At 43.5% G+C, this 18,530-nt stretch overlaps 2 protein-coding genes across 7 annotated transcripts in view; both read right to left on the reverse strand.

Moving 5' to 3' along the window:
- MIA2 (MIA SH3 domain ER export factor 2) overlaps positions 1-708 on the reverse strand; it is a 51,352-nt gene extending 50,644 nt beyond the window's left edge. For 2 of the 6 annotated variants that reach the window (XM_079971776.1, XM_079971775.1), the window contains exon 1: positions 531-645. The gene's annotated coding sequence lies outside the window, so the exon portion shown is untranslated. Of the gene's footprint in view, positions 1-530 lie in introns of all 6 variants that reach the window. The other 4 variants (XM_079971772.1, XM_079971773.1, XM_079971771.1 and 1 more) reach the window with 4 other exon arrangements.
- Positions 709-4,660: 3,952 nt separating this feature from the next.
- Positions 4,661-15,380, reverse strand: PNN (pinin, desmosome associated protein). Its single transcript, XM_079954650.1, has 9 exons — positions 15,197-15,380; positions 14,477-14,548; positions 11,247-11,315; positions 10,491-10,563; positions 10,309-10,403; positions 8,855-8,930; positions 7,921-8,076; positions 7,701-7,839; positions 4,661-7,017 (listed from the first exon to the last, which is right to left on the reverse strand). The coding sequence occupies exons 1-9, from the start codon at positions 15,307-15,309 to the stop codon at positions 5,738-5,740; spliced, it is 2,073 nt and encodes a 690-aa protein (XP_079810776.1). The 5' UTR covers positions 15,310-15,380; the 3' UTR covers positions 4,661-5,737.
- Positions 15,381-18,530: the final 3,150 nt, after the last annotated feature.

Below are 18,530 nucleotides of genomic sequence, written 5' to 3' on the forward strand. Positions count from 1 at the left end.
TTTTTATTATTGTTGCTGATAGTAATTTATATGTGGCCACAGCATTTGGTATTGTACATTACCCTGGGATCACTCTAATGAAGATCAGCCAACAAATTTAACAAATAAACAATTGCAGGTCTACATTTTATTTCACCTTATAAATCAAGAGATGGAGCACCTATGGCCCTCTCTACCTCCCATAATCGCTGGTCATTGGCAGCTTGGCCTATAAACATCCGGAGGGCCACAGGTTCCTTATACTAATACATTATCTGTTCTACAAGGGTTGCAGCAGGCTTGTGGGATACTGGACATGGGAAAATGCTTTATATGATACAAAATTCTTCCATTTGTATCACACTTTTGTTTCAATGAGCTCATGATGGTGTAGTTATCTAATTTTATCATCACCATAATCCAGTGAGGTTAATTAGGTAACTTGGCTATAGTTACCCAGTGAGCTCAACAACTGAATAGTGATTTGAAACCAAATATCCTTGACCCAGGTCCATCAGCCTATCCAACTGATATTTCCTTTTGTGTCTTACAGCCTTCATTTGGAAGGTAGCCTATGTTCAATCAGACTTACTGCCAAGTAAGGATTGCCGCTTTAATGTGGTGTATCTCAGCTCACTTTTCCATTTTCCAGCCAGCTCTACTTCTTAATCTTCACTCTCATCTGTTGCCTGTCTGGTCTTCTCACTTCAACTGCCTTTTCCCAACTCCTTTTCATCCAAGGTTCTTTTTCCCTCCCATTTATATCTTCCCTCTCATTGGTCTACCCAAAAGTTCTATTACAGACTGCCCATCCAGCATACAAGCATTGCCCTAGTAGATCCAGAAAAAGTAGTGTTGCTTGCTGTGAGCACCACATTGTAATTTCAGGTTCCCTTTATTATCCCATATAAGTTTTCCGAGCATAGGAAGAAGGCCACATATTGGGTAAGTTAAAAAATGGTTTATTTACAAACTCTTCAAAGGTCAGATTCATGTGCTTCAGAAAAGTTGCAGAGGCAGTAAAACTTGGCTTCCTTACAAAGTGGTGAAAGTTTCTAGATGATTTGTATAGGAGCTCAAGAATGGCTGATGAGAGCCATGCGGTTGAGCTGGAACAACCAGTTCAAACCTCCTCACACAGAGAGCTTCTTAGGGAGACTGCGGGAGAACAAAAACTTGATTACCTAATTCCTCCCAAGGTGAGCGGAAGTGGACATAGCTAAGCCTGGCAGGTCAGCTTACTCTATGGTCTTAACCCCTTCATGCATTCATTGCACTTAAATATATTGACTATATGAGGCTGCTTATCTCTCAAAAGTGCTGATGCTGTTTACTCAGTTACTGTTGAATCACCTTAGCAAATAACATAGGAAGCTGCTGTACATTTAACCAGCCCATGGACCCATTTAGCTCAGCATTGTCTACATCATTTGGCATCAGCTACCCAAGGTTTCAGACAAAGGATCTCTCCCAGTCCCACTTAAAGTTGCTGGGGCCTTCTGCATGCAGAGATGCTCTGCCACTGAACTGCATCCCTTCTTTTTGATGAAACAATTGGAGCAAGTTCCAATGGGACTTTTGAGTAGGTATGCATAAAACCAAACTGATAATCTTATTTAAAAAAAAATAACCTGAACTTGAGGTTCATATCTCCTCTTTCTTTATTTTTGGACATTTTTGTTGCTGCTCTTTTTTTCTTCTGCACTTAACCCCCTCCAACCCCCCACCCCCCAGTTTGCCCTCTTATACATGGCCATTTAATTGTCAATGCAAAGTTTCACATTGGCCCTTGTTGAATTGTATCTTGTTCCTATTTGTTTACCTTGATTATTTAAAACCTAAAATTTGTGAAGGCACTGTGGTACACATGGTACATAGTGGAACATAGAGATGCTTCTTAGGGGCATCTTCAGAGCTCTTTCCTTCTGCTGGAGACTAATTATAATCCAAGCATCTTCCAAAAGAAAGGGAAATTTTAGTAGGGTTGGATACTTTCAACAAAAAGAGCACCCAGTCCCTGGGACATTAAAAAGATTTTTCGCTCCGAAAAAGAGCAGAGCATCGCACCACCCAAACAACTGCCTTTCCAAACCTATCAACTGATAATGTCTCCTTGGACATAAAGATATCTGAACCAGGACTAAACTTTAATGTGATTTTACTGGGTGTTTTGTTAAATTGCTTTATCCTCTTGGGAGTATGAAGTGTAATAGCAATGTTTAAAGCAGAAACAAGACCTTTTGTGAAATGTTCTTCTTAGCCTTCGAATGCTTGTTTGTTGCATTTTACTCCCATTCTCTTTGAATCATATTTGAATTTGTCACCAGTCCCATGCTGCAGAACACTCTTCCAGCAAAGATTCCACAAGCATCCTTTGACTTAGGTATCTCTTGAAGATCTTTTTATTCTAACATATATTTGCCGCTGTTCAATTTTTATCTTCATCAACCAGTCAAATTAATGATTATCCCAATTTTCATTTATATTCTTTAAAATGGCATCTTTTAACACTGTAAACCGTATTGATATTTTATATGGCAGTATAGAATTTTATAAATAAATCGCATCTCCTTTAGTAGTGTGGTTCCCTTGTGGTTCCTTCTCAAATTACTGCTCCTCTCGGTACCTCCAACTCTCACTGGAACCTGGCTGCCTCATCTTAATGCTTTCATGGCTGTCACCCTGAACATCAAGATTACTATTATTACAATATTAGCACAGTCAGCTTATGACATACCATACTGGCCCAAATATAAGCCGCACCTGAATATAAGTTGCACCTTTAAAATTGGAGGGGGGAGAAGAAAAAATACGCGAATATAAGCCGCTCCTCTCCTAGCTGCTCCTGGCTGCATACTGGGTGGGGGGCACATGCTGCATGGCCAGCGGCCTTTCCCCTTCCTCACTCTCTCCCTTCCTGGCTTTGGGAGAGAGGACACACCTGGCACTGTCTGCCCCGAACTCCTGGCTGCATATTGTAAGGTCGTGAATATAAGCGGCTTATATTCGGGCCAATACGGTATCTTCTCAGATATCTTCACTGGCTACCAATCTGTTACTAGGCCAACTTCAAAGTGTTACCATTAGTACATAAACATTCAACAGCAGGGGTCCCCAAACTAAGGCCCGCGGGCCGTATAAGGCCCAAGGGACTCGTTTATCCGGCCCACAGCAACCCCTGCCGCCCACTGCCCGCTCTTACCAGTGCTGCGCTGCATGGCTGCCCACTTCCGGGTCAGAGGAGCACTGGAAATAGTTTGTGCGCATGCACGTTATTTCCGGTGCACATCCGGGTTGAAGGCCCGTGCACATGCGCACAAGCTATTGCCGGTGCTCCTCCGACCCGGAAGTGCGCCAGAAATAGCATGTGCGCATGCGTATGGGCACACGCTCCCCTGTCCTACCGCGTGATTGGCGCTGGAGACACCGGCCCAAGGCACGGTAAGTTTGCTGACCCCTGCTCAACAGCTTAGGACCAGTTTAGTTGAAGGATCACCTTAGTCCATATATGGCCATGCATCCAGCTTGATCTGTGGGTCTGCTTTTACAAGTGCCACGTAATGTCTTTTTCCTACTTTTAAGGAATCCATCTTCTAGCACTGCGGCACTAACACTCTAGAACTTCCTGCCTGTTGACATCAGGCAGGTGCCTTCACTTTTACCACTTTTGACACTTGCTAAAAGCTTTGCGTGGGCAAACCCTATCCAGGTATGTAAAGCTGACATGCATTTTAATATGTAATTTTATAATGTGTAATTTAACTGCCAACTTTATAATTTAAATTTTATTTATCCCAGGCTAACACTAACCTACCATAGTGGCCCATTTTAAGAACACTAAGCAGTTTGCCAACTTAATACTGGTAGGTAAAGGTAAGGTAAAGGACCCTTGGATGGTTAAGTCCAGTCAAAGGTGACTATGGGGTTGCGGCGCTCATCTCGCTTTCTGGCCGAGGGAGCCGGTGTTTGTCCACAGACAGCTTTCCAGGTCATGTGGCCAGCATGACTAAACCGCTTCTGGCGCAACCAAACACCGTGACAGAAACCAGAGCGCACGGAAATGCCGTTTACCTTCCCGCCGGAGTGGTACCTATTTATCTACTTGCACTGGCATGCTTTCGAACTGCTAGGTGGCAGGAGCTGCAACAGAGCAACGGGAGCTCACCCCGTCGCAGGCATTTGAACTGCCAACCTTCTGATTGGCAAGCCCAAGAAGCTCAATGGTTTAGACCAGTTGGGTGCATGCCTACTGAGGCCAATAGTGTCTTTTCCTATCTACCCTTTCCCCGTTGCAAATTAAGACGTAGAACAAAATGACTCAGGCGCTCTTGGATTCCACCAGCCCATCCACAGAGACATCTGCAGCCAGGACTTTTAAAAAGGATTTTTAGCTGAGTGGCTAGTGGAAACAAACTCAAAAGGGCACTTCACACAAATCCTTCGCCAGCCCAGTTCAGGATTACATTCCATACACAAATCCACATTGTTAGGTGTGAGAGACTACTTTAAATGTTTTTAAGGGGTACCTAAGTACAAGTTGAGATTTCTGGTCTTTCCAATGTATGTTTATAGCTGGGAATGGGGATTCTAATTTGTGTCAGACCATTTAGTTTTGGTAGGTGAACGATAAGTATAAAAAACCTTTTCATTAAACAAAAAGTAAATGCAGAATACAGAAAACAGTATATAAAGCTACCTTTATTTAGACTTTTACAGAACAAGCCAATGAATACACTTGTAGGAAGTTTAAAAACAGTATGTCACCTTTTTACACCAACTATATTGCCATCGACTTGCTTTAGATGTTACAGAAATTCCAAGTTTTGAATCCACTTTCCTCAATCAACAGGTATTCATAAATACAACATCTTAACCCCCAATTAATTTAATGGTATACTGCATTTTTATTGGCATTTGAAAGTTTAGCCTGTGGCCAACAATAATCTAGTTTTGAAGTTACCCATAGGCCTCCTGCAACATACTGCAAAGCACAGAAATAAATGAGATGCAAGTTTTTTTTAAAAAAAAAATCTAAGCATTACTCTAAAACTAGAGGAGGGGCAAGGCTTGTTGAAATAACTACATGAAGTCTCTAAACAGATTTTAGATGGCCAAGTAATTAGAATTGGCTTGATACACTCACTTGGCTTCTGTATATGGGCAGTTAGTTCACCAAGGAACGTTAGTAAAAGCTGGCATCAATTTGTATAATGAAAGCACAGAAAAGAAAACCTGGATTATGCACAGGTGTGTGCTCCTTCACAGAACTTGAGAATTCACTTTTAGCAATTAAGAGGCGAAGTGTTAATAGGCAGAATATTCAAACACTCTGTATGAAGTATGGCAAAGGGAGAAAGATATCTATGCGAGATGAAGTGGCAACAGGCTCTCACACCTCTGTAAAATACACATTTATTTCTACAAAAAAAAAGATCTGATACAGAAATGATTCACACAAATGTAACTATGTACCTATTAAAATATACAGAAACTCTTTTAAGTAGAGGAGATTTAAAAAGATGAAGGGGTTGTCAATCCTTTTATTTGTACACTTTTGCATCGTCACATAATTTGATAAGTAACCTTTTACAAAATCATGTAAAAAGCACGAGAATTGCCTGGTAAAGTATCTGCATTTCTCCAAAAGATTTTATACAGCATGCAATTAAGGCAGCCTTTTCTTCCCCACATGGAATCCTTTCACTCATCAAGTAATCTTCTGCTGCAAAGATTAGGCTAGGGAGCCTGGTCTCTTCTGTCAACGCCTTTTGTCTTTCCTGTCTGATTTACGGTCTCTTTCACTCCGCGAAGTTCTTTTGCCTGACCGACTACTTTCTGATATAGACCTCTTTCTGTCCGACCTTGAACTTTTATCCTTTGATCCTTTCGCATCTCTGCTGCTACCTTTCGAAGACTTGTGGCTCCTGTCTACTCCTGCATTATCCCTTCGCTTTCGATCCAGACTCCTCCTACGCTTCCTATCCCTATTGTGCCCACGCCCTCTGCTTCGACTTCTGCTCTCGCTGCTGCTGGAACTACTGCTACTCTCTCGACTGCTACTTCCGCTAGTGCTGCTGCTGCTGGAGGAACTACTCCGACTACTGCTGGTGCCGCTGCTAGAACTGCTGCCGCTACTACTGCTTGTAGAACTAGTACTACTGGTGCTGCTGCTAGTACTGCGACTTCGACTCTTGCTGCCTTTGTTCCTTGCTCTACCTCTGCTCCTGCTCCTAACCTTGTTCTTGACTTCTACGCTTACTGCCTGGATTTGGTCTGCCTGAGTTTCAGGCAGATTCTCAGGCACTACCGTTTCTTCTTTGTCTACCTGAGGCTCTTGATCTTGAGTGGATTCCAACTGTGGTGAAGGCTGTGGCTGAAGCACAGCCTCTGGTCGAGGCTGGGCCTCAGCCTCGGACACTGCAATGGATTCCGGCTCCTTCTCTTCTGCCTCCTCTGGTTCAGCTTCCACTTCTGGCTTGTTGCCTTCCTCTTTCTCCAAGGGAGCAACAGACCCCTCTTGCTCTGGTTGAGCATTACTCTCCATTTCTGGTTCCGCTTCTTTGCTATTCTCATTTTCTAGTGGCTCTGTATGATCTGCCTCATTGGTTTCCATCACATCCTGCTCGCCATCTACTGGCAGCGTATTTTCACCTTCCTCTTTCCCTAAGACAACATCCTCCTCCTGATTATCCTGCTGCCTATCATTCTCCTTAATCTCTGGTCCCTCATCTACCTTAACCTCCATTTCCTCTTTCTGCTCCTCCTCCTCCTGTTCTATCTCTCCATCACTGTGATTAGCACCTACCTCCTTTTCTTCCCCTACCTCTTCCATTTCTACATCATTGCTCCGATTACCTGTCTCCATCTCTTCCACCTGCTGAACCGCCTTACCCTCTTCTTGCTCCTTGTTCTGGTCTTCCTTCTTTTCTTCCTTCTGCACCTCCTGGTGTTCTTTTTCCTTCAGAGATTGTCGCCTGGGCCTGGCTTCCATTTTGTTAATTTGCTCAGCAAACTCAATGCGCCTATTTTCAAACAGTGCTGCAGAATGAAAGAAGACACACTAAGCTTATTGTGGGTACTTAGCATGGTTCCATCTTACTGACAGATCACTTGAACCACTTCACACAAGAAAAGTTTCATACAGACAAGCGATCATCCATGTTAAGAGGTCAGAATGTGCACTTGTGAACTGGGGCATTTGCCAAGTATTTTTTAATTACAGGCTACTGGCAGTTAAGAGCAGTAAAGTTTCACATTAAGAAACAATTTATAACTGGATCCAACAGGTGGGCAAGATTCTTATCTCCCCAACCCCCTAGAGACAAATTGTATCTGTCAATCACTTGGGCTGGAATTCCAATGTCACACCATTACAAATGTTCTGTTTGTGCAAGCACATCATCTTGCAAGATGGAAAAACCCCGCTTGCAACTATGTGCTGTTCTGAGGATTTGACCAAACCCCAGAACCAGGACTCTAGGACCCTGCCAGTGCCTTTGCACCAACTTTCCAAAGCTGGGTAGGCAATCCTCCACCTTGTGGGTGGGCCAGTTCTGGCTTTATGTGTTTTTGTGTAAACGTGCAGACTCCCAGAACTGACCCTTTGACTAAGATGCAAGTTTGCTTTACTGCCTTATCAATATCACTTTAACTTTTTCTATTGAAATGCCAGAAGAGCTTATATCAAAGAAAATGTATCTACCCTACCACCAGTAACATACCATTTAATTTTTTTTGGGAATCATCAAACAGCTTCTGGGTAGCAGGACACATTCTGCCAGGTATGTAGAACAGATGAGGCTTTGTCTTTGTTCTTATATATTTAATTATTTTGGCATTATGATCATTCCATTCTTCTTGCTGGTAAAAGAAAGATTTTTATTTTTTTAGTATCGTCCACAACACAAACACCACATAGCAGCTGCTTGAATTTTGACTCACCAGCTGAGCAAGTTCAACTTTCTGTTCCAATAGCCGCAGCTCTGTTTGTTTAGCACGTCTTTCCTCAAAGAGCTCTCGCCTCTCATTTTCAACCTGCTTTCTCTCTTCCTCTGCCTGCACTTCAAGTTTCTGTTCAATTTCTTGCCGTCTTTTTTGCTGAAGTGGAGAAACAGTTTCAGATTTGCTTAAGGGGAGCTCAGAAATTTTATTATTAGTTTATATACCACTTAATAGCTGGTCGACCCCTGTTCTGGAATCCGATCAATACTGAAGTCTTTATCTAATTATTGCAAGATGGCCCAAAACTTTTGGCTGGACTTAGTAGTCAAGTCACTGCTTATAGTGGTTGGTTTTTCATTTCTACTCCCCTAAAGTATGGAGCACTCCTTGTGTATCAAGCAATCCACATTTACAGTGAAGCAGTGCCAGGCAATGCAATTACATCTCTCCAACTTATGACCTTAAACCTGGTAACCAATAGGAGCTCTGTGCCCCCCTCTCTCTTTCTAATCTGTTTTCAAATTGTTATGGAACCAGAGACAAGTAAATAATAATAAAAGTTCAACTATATAGCCAACTAAAGGCAGGGCATACAAAACCTAAGCATGGACCTCTCTAGGCTGCTGGCAGTTACTAGTGGTTTTCCCAGCTGGTTGCCAGAACCCAGTTTAGGGTCGCCATACAGAACTGTATTTGTAGTAGGATCCATGTTCTATTGAACTTAATAGGCTTAAGTAAAGTTTTAGGAATGCTCACTGTTTCCCTTTACACTTGAAAAATGACTTTAAAGTCCTCATGTTTCCACAATGAAAAATCTGAGCTACTGAGTTACTAGCAGTAAGTTTCTTCACACAAGACAGTATACAATTCTCTCATTCAACAGAAATAGTAGTCTCTCTCCTCTAAGGAACATTACAAGGTATTGAGTTAATACCCTCTCAGTAGCGACTGTTGATTCTTGTTTGAACTTCTGAAGAGTACCCATCAACAGGCCAAATATGCGCCGATTCCTAGAACAGAAAAGGAGTAAAAAGATATTATATGATTGACTTTCATACGTGTTCATTATGCATACCTATTGAAACAGTTTTCCAAATCTTCCAAGGTTGTTAGTTAATGGCACATGAATTATAAAAAGGCTACAATAATACAGGGTGAAAAACTATTTAGAAAGAAACATAACCACTGGATGTTGCAAATTTCAACAACCAACATGATAAGATAACAAGATAATTCCAGTGGATAGCTTTATCAACAACAGCATATAATTTCCAAACATATTAAATTAAATGAAGTTCTTAATTGATGACCCAAAGACATCCAGAAGTTTTATCTAAGATTGAAGACAACAATAAAATACATTAAATGCACTGATTATTAATAAAAGGAATACCATTGTTGTGAGTTTTCATAAGGAACCTCAAGAAATGATTTGCCATTTTGTAAGCAACATTGCACTGAAAATATAGTCATCTTCTTTTGACTTACTTTTTTGTTGAGAGCTAGCTGTATGACCAAGAAATTTGGCCCTTACGGAGAATCATAGAATTGTTAACTTGGGAGGGACTCCTCCCCAAGGGTCATCTAGTCCAATCCCTTGCAATGCAGGAAAATCAACTAAAACAACCCTGACAGATTGCCAGAACTTCCAAGGATGGAGAGTCTACAACCTTTCGAGGGAGTCCACTCCACTGTAGAACATCTCTTACTGTCAGAACCCAGAGCACAATGGTCACAGCCCGAAAATAAATTCCAGCCCCACCCCAACTAATACATATGAGATGGTGCTTGAATTAAGAAATAATTTCCCCAAAAAATTATTTGGATACTTTCCCACAAACTACCTATCTGAAGTTGCTATACAAGCAGCTCAACACAATGCACTGTCTAAAAGTGAGACCTTTAGATAGCTAAGATCTTCATGAACATATTTTAATGAAATATGCCAATTTCCCAAGATTTTGCACAGAAAAGCATGAAAAAGTACAATAGCTGCTAATCTGCAGTATTCTTTAAAGACCAAGGCTAAAATCCCACCAACATCAATGGGACTTACTTCTGAATTAGACTGGTTCATATCAAACAAACAAAACAAACAAACAAACAAAAAAAACCAAGAAGGGAACATTTTAGAAAAAAATTATCTGGCAGGATGCCGATCTTCGAAAAACACAACATGCTAAATCTCTACGTAAATAAACATGGAAGCTGGGTTGAGTTGTCTGGTGCAGTCAGAACCTGTACACACACTTCTTAAGAAGCAGGCTAAGACAGCATAAAATATTGGACAAAGTTTTCTGTGCAAGAAAGAACACTTCTTTCATAATTTGTATTATGCACTTGGAGTTTGAAAACGTTATGGTTATAGTCAACAGCATTGTAAGATACCTTTGTTTTCCCTTTTCATCCATGTTTTGATCTTGAATAAGGTCTCGGCGTGTTCGTTCTTTGGAGGTAGCAACAACAGAAGACTGCAACGCTGGCTGCAAGGATAGGTCAAATCCAGGTTAATGGAAGCTTTTCTACACTTCTTTCCCCTCTCTACCCACCAACTTCTAGGTATCCCTTACTTTTTTAACATCATCATCCTCTGCGTCGCTTTCATGGCGTGATTCTCTCCTTGTCCGACGTTCCCCAGCTAGCCTAAATTTAAGAGAGTATCAAAGGCATCCATTTTATACTAGAACCAAGGAAAATGTTTCAATAGGCTTAGAAAATGATGTTAATAAAAGCAAAATAACTACACTAAAATCAAGATACTGTGCTTCACAGACTGCTTTGATCCAACCTCTCTGTCCGTGGTTGTTGCTGGGATCCAATGAACTCTCTGGTGAATGTAGATTAGCTGCTTGCTAAATCTGTTGCTTTATTACAGCATCTTTTAAAAGATGGAGACCTCACTTTTAAAGTCCGCTTACTTTTCTTTCTACAGAACATATTGTAGGGTAGCAACTCCTACACAATTTACGGGTACTCAAGACAAAAAAGGTGTTCTACTGAAATCCTATTTAAAAAATCACACAGAATCAGGATACACCAGTATAAATTATTTGCTAGTGTAGAATCCCAAGAGGAATTATTACGCAAGTTAATTAAAGAAGAACTGATACATGAATGGTTTTTCCTTTCTTCCCTCCCGGTTCCTTTTGTATGTCTGAAATTGCAAGCAATCATTTTAAATTATACACAGCCTTGAGTGATATATAAAAACCATGCAGAAATGCACTACAGAAATATACTGAGTCAGCTAAGAAGGCATGCTGTTCTTGTCTCTATCTTCATTCAATCCTGTTCTTGAATTCAGCCCCATTTCATTCTCTGCTCACCTATTGGTCGCCCCTTCTAGATCCCTCTGTTTGGCTGGGGGTCCTCCTCCGCTATCCGAGAATCCACGCCTGAAACATAAGAGCACATCAGTGTATCAGATCAGTATGCTCCAAGCAAGTTTATAATGTCTTGCTTTGTGTGCAGCAAGTTTTACAGAAGTCACACCATGCTTTCTAACATTTATATGAAGCCACTAGGTGAGATCAGAGGGTGAAAGATATAATCAGTCTAACAAAGGAAATCAGCTCTATTTCTTTCTTTTTTTTATCTGAGTTAGGTGAGGCTGCTCAGGTGCTGAACCAGTCCTTGGGCTCTGTAATGGGCTAACAGATTGAAAGCTGACAATAAAGAATTGTGAGAAAGTGGTTCTTATGTTGATAAATGAGGTACTTGGCTTGTTTCAGATGGGGGCGCACCTTCCATGAAGAAGCAGGTTTGCAGCTTGGGGACACACTTACATCCAGAGTTGTCACTAGAAGCCAAGGTAGCCCCAGTTTCACAAACTGCCCTTCCCAGGTTTGACCTTATCACCAGGTAGGAACATTCCTGAACGGACAGTCTTGCCATCATGATGCACATTCTGCTTATCTCTCAAATGGAATACTGTAATGTGTTGTACAAGGAGCTGCCCTTGAAAACTTTCATTAGTGCAGAATACAGTTCAGCAGAGGAGCATTGTTGGGTACTGAAAAGACTCAGGGCAGAGGCCCACAAGAAATATTTGCATATGCTTATTTTTATGTATAGGTGCCAATTTCAGCTGTCATTTGAAGGGGAGAAAGAAACTGGCTGTCAGGGAGAACTTAGAGCTATAGGGTGGCAACAGGGATTTTCTGGGCCAGTATACTATATGTGGATTGGGCCCTCCACCCCATCCACAGTCTAGAGCTGCTGTTTATGTACATATTTAAAAACAGACAAGTGCTCATTGGCAAAATTTGAATGGGAGGTGTCTAGGGTCTCACCAGTGCTGTACTTTGAAGTGTTACCAGTAGCCCTGTAAAAAAAGTTAAGTTTAAAAAGGAAAGATGTCCAGTATCCTGCATCAAAGACCCAGACACATGGGCCCCCTGGCTACCCACTACCAAGGCTGTTGCTTTATCCTGATAGAATCATATCACATAAATTCTGAAAGAACTACCATGGCAGCCTATTTGCTGCCAAGCCCAATTCCAAATGCTAGTACTCCTTTAAGCTGCTAAATGGTTTGGGGCCCAAATAATTGAAGGAGAGTAAAGGTAAAGGTAAAGGTACCCCTGCCCGTACGGGCCAGTCTTGACAGACTCTGGGGTTGTGCGCCCATCTCACTTAAGAGGCCAGGGGCCAGCGCTGTCCGGAGACACTTCCGGGTCACGTGGCCAGCGTGACATCGCTGCTCTGGCGAGCCAGAGCCGCACACGGAAACGCCGTTTACCTTCCCGCTGGTAAGCGGTCCCTATTTATCTACTTGCACCCGGAGGTGCTTTCGAACTGCTAGGTTGGCAGGCGCTGGGACCGAGCAGCGGGAGCGCACCCCGCCGCAGGGATTCGAACCGCCGACCTTTCGATCGGCAAGTCCTAGGCGCTGAGGCTTTAACCCACAGCGCCACCTGGTCCCTAATTGAAGGAGAACATCTCCCTAAACCAGCTTGCTTATGCCTCAAGATTGCCAGAGTGCTTTTCTCTGTTTCCACTGTCAGGGAACGTTCACTACAGTCATACCTTGGATCTCAAACGCCTTGGCTCCCAAACAAATCAGTTCCTGAACGATTAAAACCCGGAAATGAGTGTTTCGGTTTTCGAATGATTATCGGAACCCGAACATCCAGTGTGGCTTCTGATTGGTACAGGAGCCTCCTGCAGCCAATCAGAAGCCACACTTTGGTTTCCAAATGTTTTGGAAGTCAAACGGACTTCCAGAATGGATTCTGTTTGACTTCCAAGGTATGACTATATTTGGGTGAGATGCAAGAGAAAGCCTCTCAGCACACTCATGCAGCTCTCTCACACACGCATATACTGTACTTCGCATATACACTGCTGCAAGTACATCTCTCCCTCTCAAACACATACCTACCCTCTATTCCCCCACCTCACATAAATATCTCCCTCTCTCTCTACCCATGTATATATATATCCAACTCTCATACACAGAACAAACTAAGTGTCCCTTCCAATTCAGAAAAGCCCCTCCAAGGGTGGAGGATGTGACTGTTTTAAAAAATAAACCACCTAGAAAAGTAACTAATCCCTGAGTTACACAATACCACAAATTCAAAAGCTTATTCTTTCCTTTTAAGAGCATATTAAAGAAACTCTAAAAATGTGAATATATCTAGCAATTTTAAACTTTCCAGTACCAAAACTAAATACCAAGTAGGCCAAATATCTGTAGGACTGCAAAGACTGCTGTGCAAGCAGAGCATAAAACACCATCCAATAAAAACCAGGCAGAGCTCTGTTGCAATAGCCTTCAAGTACAGTGGTACCTCAGGTTACAGACGCTTCAGTTTACAGACACCACTAACCCAGAAATAGTACCTTGGGTTAAGAACTTTGCTTCAGGATGAGAACAGAAATTGCGCAGCAGTGGCAGCAGGAGGCTGCATTAGCTAAAGTGGTACCTCAGGTTAAGAACAGTTTCAGGTTAAGATTGGACCTCCAAAATGAATTAAGTTCTTAACCCAAGGTACCACTGTACCATACCATGCCAGTGTTAGGCTACAACAGCAGAGGATCTGTAACCCTTAGAATAGCATGGTTGGCTGTCCACCCTTCGGTAATAACAATGGTATATGAGCCAAGTGGCAAGTTATACATGCCTTCTACTGAAATCTTTGAAGACAGCAATCTTGTGGGCTCCTCAGCACTGCCATAAACTAGCATTACAGCAACTGGTAAGTCCAACTTGAAATTACTGAAGTTTTTTTTTTAAGATTAGAAGAGAAGTTGCATGCAACCTTAGGGCAGCAATGACAGCACAAGCAATGGTCAAGTACCCCAACAGCTATTTGCTTGTTTGCCTGTGAATATGCTTTGGACCATAAACAGAACCCCTCTCTTCCCCCTCAATGTACAAGTGTGGCAGTTGAGTTCAGACTCTAGCTACCTTCAATCAACATGTTAAAACAACATTTAACCTTCTTTTCATTTCTAGCCTTCAAATACAAGCATAACATTCCGTGCAGCATAGAAGCTGCCCTCAGAAAGGTACAGAATTGGTTTCCATTAATCATCCACAGATACTCACCTAAGTAATATACTTCCACGCCCCCTACCTCCACCAGGGCCTGTGATGGTCAATAATCTCCCTTGAGCGGGCCTGGGGGGAAAAGTCAAGTGAATAATCATCAGGAAGGTGCAAAGAGGTACAGAAAACATTCCTCAAAGGAACACCACTGGAGACCTGGTGTAAATGTATCCCCCACCCCCCACTTTATTAGTCAGCTTTAGTGATTGGGGATGGGAAGTGACTGCTTCTACCATGTGCAGGATCCTGATGGCCTATTTTATTAAAATACCTTGACTTCCCACGTGGAAGGAAGTAGCAGAAAATGCAGGGGGACGGCAGTGGGTATTGCCTACCTTTTGTGCCACGGAAACGTTTACAGATTTAGGCTGGGGCATGAGCGCACTCTTAGCCCGGGTTAACTTAGGCCGGTGCAGGCTGCGTCCCTAAGAGCCCTTAGTGGGAACTAGCGAGCCCCATTGAAGCCGCGCCTGGCAACTCACGTGGACGCCACTAACGGATTCTGCTCGTAGGCCTCCCTCTGCGCGCCCGCACCCGTTTACCCCCGATTTGAAGAGGGACGGGGCTAACGGCTGCACCGCTCGGGCCCCTGAAGTCCCAGGAGAGGGAAGGGAAAGGGCGCGGGCACGAAGGGGGCAACCGCAGAGAAGCCTCTCAGCGCGGCGGCCCCCTCTGAGCCGAACCCCCCCGCCGGCCGCCCCGCTCTTCCTCCCGCCTCACCGCACATCGTTGGGGTCCCGCCCCGTGAGCTTGCGGATGTTCTCGTCGACGTGCTTGAGGCTCTCCTTGGCCTTCTCGAGCTGCTCCTGCAGAGCCCGCACCGCCACCGCCATCCTAGCCACCCACAGGCGCGGCCTAGCCAGTCAGGGGCCGGCCCAGAGCACGGCTCGGCGGGAAAGGGGCGGGGCGCCGCGGCCCAGCCCCCACGTAGCGCGGCTCCTCCGAGCAAACCCGCCAATCGGCGCGCGAGGGTTGGATCGACAACGTTCCTCGCCAACAGCCGCGCCTCGTCCCCAGCGAATCGCCGCCCTGACAGGTTGAGTGGCATTTGGCTGCTCCAGTCATCAGCTTCCTTCTTAGCCAATCGGGAATCCGTAGTGCTTAGAGCGACGTCGGGAGAACCACTCGACGTTCGCGTTGCTCTGTTTCTCCTGCCAATCGCGAAATGCCAGAGCAGGGTGGCATCGAGTAACCAATCAGTGATGGGAGGCGGGTCGGCTTATGCTTCCCTATCCGCCGTATGACCAGCCCTACTAATTTTCGCGCGCTCCTCGGGTCATGAGGCGCCTTGAAGTGCAGGGGGCGGGACTAAACTCAATTTCCACGGACGCGTGGCTTTTCTGATTCTGAAATTTGCTTTTAAGTCCTGTTCACTATTACGTACTTGGAAGCAAGCCCCATTGAAGTTAATGGAACTAACTTTTGAGTAAAAAAACCACAGACTCAGATGCGCAAGTGACAAGTTGAAGTAACAGCATAACCAAAATATGTGAGATGGGCTGTAACTATTAGCAAACGCTCCCACTATCATTGCTGTAATTGCCTTCCCTGCACTTTAAGGCAAGCCATCTTATTTATTTATTGGGGCACAGAGAGCTAAAAGGTCACCAAGGTGAGGAAGCAGCAGCATTAATGTTTGCTGCTATCACAGCCAAATATTAGACCTTCAATGGGTCCCTAAGGTGTTTGGTCAAATTCATTTTGAATTTCTGCTTTCCCTGCTTTTTCATCACACAAAGCTTTCCATTAAATGACAGGAAGGCCCAGCTCAACAAGGGCAGAAGGATTCTAGGGAGTGAAACTGCCAAGGGCCCTGAATTGGCTGATCTTGTGATCAACAAGGCTACTGGCAAAACTAGCAAAACTGCTAGAGTCCACAAAGATGCCCAGGTCTCCAGGGACCAAGACTTATGACCAGACAAGAGCTGAGTGAATGAAGAAACTGCACAGAGTCCATTATTCCTATGCAGCTCTTTGCCCAAACATTACATTATTCATTGGTCTATGGGTAAACTTCCAAGCAACTGTATCTGGATACAGTGGTACCTCGGGTTGAGTACTTAATTCGTTTCAGAGGTCCGTACTTAATCTGAAACTGTTCTTAACCTGAAGCACCACTTTAGCTAATGGGGCCTCTTGCTGCCGCTGTGCCGCCGGAGCCCGATTTCTGTTCTTATCCTGAAGCAAAGTTCTTAACCTGAAACAATATTTCTGGGTTAACGGAGTCTGCAACCTGAAATGTATGTAACCTGAAGCGTATGTAACCCAAGGTACCACTGTATACTGTAATTAGCTATACAGTTGTGCCTCTAGATACGAACAGGATCCATTCCGGAGCCCCGTTCGCATCTAGAGGTAAACGTATCTAGCGATGACACGTCTGCGCACGCGCGCGTCGCTTTTCGCCGCTTCTGCGCATGACGTCATTTTGAGCGTCTGCGCATGCGCAAGCGGCAAAACCCGGAAGTAACGCGCTCGAGCGCGCTCAACTTGAAGTAAATTTAACCCGGGGTATCGCTGTATAAGCTCTTATGTCCTAGGATTCAGTGCTCATCCATACTGTTGTTTAATATGGATAGAAGATTCCTGTAACCTTCCTTAATTTGCCATTGTGCATATGACAGTATCTAAATTGGTGCCTTCCCACACTTTCCACTCCCTCAGTTCAGACTTTCTCATACCCTTTCCTTTTTGGAGTATCCCTGGGACTGAGGGGAAAGTGTGGGAAGGCAGTGATTTGGAGGATAATGCCATATGCACAACAGAATTAAGGGAGGTATAGGATGCTTACTATCCAAGTTAAACAACAATATGGATAAGCCCTTTTAAAGGGAAGTCTCTTACTGTGAAAATATGTCTAAAATTATGAACATCACAGACTCATAGAGTATCATATCACAATTCCAGATCATATCACAGAATAACGTTCTTCATCTTTGTTTTTATAGTTATGACCAGGGGTCAGCAAACCTTTTCAGCAGGGGGCCAGTCCACTGTCCCTCAGATCTTGTGGGGAGCCAGACTATATTTTGAGGGGAACAAATTCCTATGCCCCACAAATAACCCAGAGATGCATTTTAAATAAAAGCACACATTCTACTCATGCGAAAACACCAGGCAGGCCCCACAAATAACCCAGATACGCATTTTAAATAAAAGGACACATTCTACTCATGTAAAAATACGCTGATTCCCAGACCATCCGCAGGCTGGATTTAAAAGGCGATTGGGCCGGATCCGGCCCCTGGGCCTTAGTTTGCCTACCCATGGTTATGATTGGCATCAGGGCAAACTGACCTGCAGTCATGTCACTACAGTTCAAGGCTGCACCACTGTGGAAAGCCTAACATCCTTATGTTACAGCAATAAAGCAAGACACACACAATATTGGGGGGGGGGACCAATAATTCAGGAACAATAACATCTATTTCCACAAACTCCATAACATATTGTTGCTGACATCTTTCTGGCTTGAGAGACAATGAAGTGTGCATCTGGGGTGAAGTCAAACCGCTGTGTTAGCAGCACCTAAGTGACCTCCCTGGGGCGCATGCCTGGGATGTATTGTGCAGATTTCCACCAACCGTGGCATCACGCATGGACAATAGCCTCAAATTTTTTTTACTCCACTTTCCCAACCACTTACAGCATTGCATCATTTTAAAATAAAGCAAATTAAACGATCATAAGAAAAGCAATTACAGTTTTGGAAAAAAGTCTCTTTTATAAAAACAACAACAACCTGCGAACAGAATGATAAAAGCTACTATTTACAATTTACAATTACGCTTAGAATTTGATCTTGCAAGCAATTCTATGTTGCCATTATTTTCTATTGATGTTGTTTTCAGTGCAAGGAACCTCCTAGGGTAATGGTGAAGTTGAGAAATGAAGTTATGGGATGAGCTGCTTTGAGGAAAAGGCAAGATATACTGTAAATCAAACCAACGGGATATATATACAATTTATTTACTTCACATTTATCCAAGACCTTTGGAACACCCTATTGCAAGCCAATAGTAACTTATTTATAATTCTTACAACAACCTGCTGA

Source organism: Podarcis cretensis, assembly GCF_951804945.1.
Source record: "Podarcis cretensis genome assembly, chromosome: 1".
In the NCBI taxonomy this organism is placed as follows: Eukaryota; Metazoa; Chordata; class Lepidosauria; order Squamata; family Lacertidae; genus Podarcis; species Podarcis cretensis.

Coding starts and splice junctions, on each gene's coding strand:
- PNN (XM_079954650.1), bottom strand. CDS start 15,309: ATGGCGGTGGCGGTGCGGGCTCTGCAGGAGCAGCTCGAGAAGGCCAAG. Junction 14,549..15,196: donor CGGGACCCCAACGATGTGCG/GTGAGGCGGGAG, acceptor TTTTCCCCCCAG/GCCCGCTCAAGGGAGATTAT. Junction 7,840..7,920: donor AAGTTGAACTTGCTCAGCTG/GTGAGTCAAAAT, acceptor TTCTTTTACCAG/CAAGAAGAATGGAATGATCA.